The sequence below is a fragment of the Corvus brachyrhynchos genome, unplaced genomic scaffold, assembly GCF_000691975.1.
Source record: "Corvus brachyrhynchos isolate BGI_N302 unplaced genomic scaffold, ASM69197v1 scaffold597, whole genome shotgun sequence".
Classification (NCBI taxonomy): Eukaryota; Metazoa; Chordata; class Aves; order Passeriformes; family Corvidae; genus Corvus; species Corvus brachyrhynchos.
Window position 1 is genome coordinate 774,213 of NW_008239000.1, and position 4,643 is coordinate 778,855.

The following is a 4,643-nucleotide window of genomic DNA, read 5'->3' on the forward strand; positions in this document are numbered from 1 at the left end:
GCACCAGATGCAAAGGCACGTGCCCTACAGCAAGCAGGTGATGGCCTACTCCAAAGCGAGGAGAGAGTATGAGTCCATCTCTGAAGAAAGGGGCTGGAGAGACACTGGAGGCTCCGATGCTGAAGGAGAAATTAGTGAGTCCCTCCCTGTCATGAGTGTTCCTCAAGGTCCCTTCGTGTCACCCCAGTGGCTGAAAACCCCTCCAACCCCATGTGCCCACAGCTTTCACATGAGGGAGGGGGGCACTGCAAGCACTAGTGATTGTTTTTCTCTCCATTCCGCAGAATTGTGCAGGGAAGGAACAGAAAGGAACGTTTTAGAGTCTGAGAACACCCCATCACAACCACAACACTTTGTCCACATGAGGGGTTTTCCTTCCCAAGCTAGTGCCCAGGACATAATAAATGTGAGTAACAGCGAGGCTACAGCTGAAATGTGGTTATGTCATTACCAGTGCAAACCCTCAGTTAATTGTTACAGCTGCAGCAATTGCAGTCTTTTAATTAATTAGTGTCTGTTAGTCCTCAGTGCCCTGTGGCTTTGGACAGCTGTGGCCTCAGGGCCCCAACAGGGATCTGCTCCTCTTCATGAATAAAAGGGAATGAAGGCTTGCTGGGATGTGTTAATATCCGTCACTAGGCTTGAGGAGCCATTGAGAATCTAAGGCAAGATTTCAGAGTAGCTGACTGCACAGAAATGGTAACAGTGTACGTGGACCTGCACTGATGGGTACAGAACACGGGTGCCGTGTGAGGAGTTTTGTTCCTGGCAGGAGTTCCTATGCCAGGAGCTCACAGGGGGTGACAGGTGACTGGGGAGCACCTCAGCTTCACGCAGATGGATCAGGGAGCCTTTTGCTACTCAGGAGCTCAGATCCCCCCCATGGGTCAGCAGGTTTTGGGAGTAAAACCATTGAGTTTCTGGGGAATAGGGTGCATTACTGTTGTTTCTTTCTCACCAAACTCTCTTACTTTCCTCCTTTTCAGTTTTTTGCTCCGCTGAGACCCACAAGGATCTTGGTGGAATATAACTCCCATGGAGATGCCACAGGAGAGGCCGATGTGCACTTCAAGAGCCACAAGGATGCAGTCGCAGCAATGGCCAAGGAGGGGTCACAGATGGGTAAGTGAGAAAAAGAGAGGAGATCCTACAGTCCTGGGACCGAGACCTCGGAGGGTTTGGCACAGCTCATCCAGCTGCTGTTAACACCCTGTGCAAAGGGATCACTTGAGTGTAGCTTTCCAAGGTGTAATGTGCCATGGGCTTTGCAAAGAGAAAAAAAAAAACAATGTTAACACACGCAAGTGCCTGACCCCGGCCCAACTCTTTTCCATTCCCCAGAGTGCTGTGCCATTGAATTGTTCCTGAACGAACATCCCCAGGGAAAGGAGAACTGCTAGTGACAGCAGCACAGGCGCAGGTTTGGTAAGCGCATCCGTCTGTCCGTCCTGCTGTGTTTGTGCCAACGTGAACACGTGCCTCACGCTCACGGTCCCTGGTATTCCAACCAACCCAAGGGGTAAAACATAGAGAGGCTGAAGGGAACACCAGGTGTCCAGCCTGGATCCCACAGCCTGCACCTCCAGATTCCACAGATGCCCATCCCGCAGCCCAGAGGCAGCATGAAAAGCTCTGATGGAGTTACATTCCCTGGCAAGAAGAGGAACCATGGCTAAACCTTTCCCATAGATGTGGCTTTATAGTAATTGGTCTTTTGTAGGGCGTGGGGTTTGATGTGACCGTGGAAGGCAGTGGACAGCTTGTTCCATGAATTCCCCTCAGAAAGTGTGGGGTGGTGGTCACTGCTCCCCAAGCCCTGGCCCCTGCAGCAGGGAGGGCAGCCCACCCATCCTGGGTTTGTAATCCAGGCCAGGGATAAGTCCTTGGGGCAGGTTCAGGATGTGCACTCCCACCTCCTACCTGCATCCCACGCTTTCTTGGCAGCTCCCTCCTGTTAGTGCCTGTGGTAGGGGAATTAAACACCCCCCCGCTGTGTTCCTGTGCTGCTGCCCCACCTGAGTGTGTCCCACCTGCAGTCTGTGGTATTTTACTATTGTCCAACTGTACTATTTCATTCTAAGAGAGTATTAACTGGGAATAAAATGCAGTGGGCATTGGGGAAAAAAAGGAAAGCAGTAAGCCACAGTGAGGAGTGATTTTTATTTTTCCTCTTCCTTGTTTTAAGGCCAAGCGAACGCATTCCGTGGGTATGAGCATGAATATCAGGTCCGAGTGTCACCACTCAGCGAGGAGGACGAGCTAAGATTGGTTCAGCCTTGTGTAAGAGCTTGTAACAAAAGTGATGGGCTGTGGGGAGTTGCACCAGCAGCAGCTGCAGCGGGAATGGCCAAGGCTGCAGGGTGGAGCAGTCCTGGGCTCCAGGTGCATCAGGGTGCGTTAATAAAACACCGGGATTGCCAATTAACGGCTGAGTGATCTAAGTCTTCACACAGGTGCACACCGGTGCTCGGAATCCTTTCATACCTCCAGCCCAAGGGGAATGGGATGGAAAGACGGCTCAGGAGGCAGGATATGGATGATCAAGTTTTTTTATTGTGTGGAACAAAACTAACATCAGAAAACCTGCCCCCCCATTCCCAAGGTCCAGGTGTCAGCCCAGCCTGGCATCACACAGAGTACCTGAGCACAGAGGGAGCTGGCAGCCAGCATGGTCCCGCTCCCACCTTCCGAAATGCCAGTCCCAGGGCAGCCACCAGTGCTGTGCTCTGAAGGGGGCTCAGCCACCTCCCTCCTCCATGGACTTTAATCCTCCATTTCCAGTTTAATTCTCCCTCTGCATTGCCTGGGTGTTGTTTTCTCCTCAGGGGATGGGTCACACTGGGGTTGGGTGCAGGAATTCACACTGTTGGATGTGTACAACATGTACTCAAAGCTACTGACACTAAATTCAGTGTTTTCTCCATCCATCTCCAGAGTCTCACCCCTTCAGAGAACTCAGGAATTCACCTGAATTCCAGACTTTTGGTATTTCAACACTGTTTACAACTCCTGCCATAATTTAGGGGATAGCAGCAAAGAAATGGGTCAGGAAGCTACCCCGGGGAGCAAAAGGGCAGAAAAGAGTAGAAGTTGGGTGGCTGAACATGCCAAGTCCTAGAAGGATCTATGAGAGATGATTCCTGGTACAAACCAGCACTGACCATGTCAGTACCTCAGCTCCAAGAGGCTTTTTCTTGTGGTTCTAGCCACTCTAATGACTAGAAAATCCCCTCCAAGGAATCAACAGCTACCCCCTAACAACATCTGTACAAACCCCAGTGCATTTGTCACACCAATGCATCTATTTTCTATGAACTACAGGACATTCTGTGGTCTCAGAGACTGCAGGAGGTACCAGTAGGAAAAGGAGCAAACACTCCTATGACACAAGAAAGCCACCACTGCTTTTTGGACAAACGAAATTCCTTGAGGGAACAGTAACAAAGAACGATGTGGCATGAACCATGAAGCCTCTCTGAACTGTATTTGCAATTAAAATTTCTAACAGGTGCAGAGTGTTCCCATTTAGTTTTGATCCAACAAAAAGTGAAACACCAGGTTTATTGTAACAACGTTTCTGTGTGCACAAGGTGGAGAGGTGGATCCAAGTGGCCCTAAACCTGTGTCTGATGGGGATTGGGCCCAGCCTGTAAAGCACAGAGGGGGAACAGAACATTCACAGCTTGGTTTGGGGGTATCCCTGTGCAGACTAAGCCCCTGGTCAGAGCCCTGAGCCAAGGAAATGCAGGGAGCATGTGTTCACTGGTGTCCCACCTGCCCCGCTCACACCACCCACCGGCGTTCCCAGGATAAGCCAGCCTGTCCAGGGCAAACGGAAAAGGGGAAATGGGATTTCAAGTGCAGCCAGACATGAGGAATACCAACGCTCCTGTTGGGTTTTGGGGAGCCTTTGCTCAGCAGCAGCAGCAACACACACCCACGCCACACACGTGAGGGCGACAACACTCCCAACTTCCACATGCAGACAACAGTTCTGGTGTGGGCAGGGGCTCCCAGAGTCCTGAGACTGCTCAGGCACACCTTGGGGCTGCTCCGTGTGACATCCCCAGTGCAATTCTCCACAGCACAGGCAGATTTTGGTACAGGGAAGGGCTCAGACTTGTTTCAGTAACAGGAGATTCTAAACACCAAGATGCTGCTTCCCGTCCGACCTCCAAAGCACATGGGCAGGTGTCTTCACATTCCCCCTGAACAACTCCAGAAACACCATCAGCTACAGCCGTTGTTTGTCACCTCTGTGCCACCCATTCCCTACAAGGGGCTGCTGGAATACTGCTGGATGAGCCGCTGGTGGCAGGGGTTGCAGACGCGCTCGGGGTTGATGCTGGACGGGAGGGGCAGCTCATGCACCGAGCAGGCTTCACAGAAGGTGCCCCCACAGTTCTTGCAGATGTTCTGGAATGCAGGAAAAGGACAGAGAAGTCAAGGCGAGGTTCAGGTTCTGGCAGATCAACTTGGGAGAAAACAAACGCTGAGCTGAAGAAGGGAAGAAGCTGCTAAGGGGGAGGGAGAACAAACCACTGAACAGGGCGGAGCAGGAACCATCACCTCATCAGCATTTAACAAAGTTATGTTAAGGGCAGAGGGGCCTGCAAGGGCTCATTTCTTGGTACAAGTCACCA

The 4,643-nt window shown here is 51.6% G+C and overlaps 2 protein-coding genes across 7 annotated transcripts in view; one reads left to right on the forward strand and one right to left on the reverse strand.

The window, feature by feature from the left end:
* The window catches only part of GRSF1 (G-rich RNA sequence binding factor 1), a 9,950-nt gene extending 7,525 nt beyond the window's left edge, over nucleotides 1–2,425 (forward strand). Inside the window, 5 exon segments of the mRNA XM_017738944.1 lie at nucleotides 1–134; nucleotides 285–406; nucleotides 987–1,122; nucleotides 1,342–1,425; nucleotides 2,186–2,425. The exon segment at nucleotides 1–134 is cut by the window's left edge and continues 6 nt beyond it. Of these exon segments, the coding sequence (XP_017594433.1) occupies nucleotides 1–134; nucleotides 285–406; nucleotides 987–1,122; nucleotides 1,342–1,400 (451 nt within the window). The 3' untranslated portion in view covers nucleotides 1,401–1,425; nucleotides 2,186–2,425.
* Nucleotides 2,426–2,533: 108 nt separating this feature from the next.
* The window catches only part of RUFY3 (RUN and FYVE domain containing 3), a 33,149-nt gene continuing 31,039 nt past the window's right edge, over nucleotides 2,534–4,643 (reverse strand). For all 6 annotated transcript variants that reach the window (XM_017738954.1, XM_017738955.1, XM_017738953.1 and 3 more), the window contains one exon: nucleotides 2,534–4,416. In XM_017738954.1, the coding sequence (XP_017594443.1) occupies nucleotides 4,273–4,416 (144 nt within the window). In that variant the 3' untranslated portion in view covers nucleotides 2,534–4,272. The remainder of the gene's footprint in view (nucleotides 4,417–4,643) is intronic.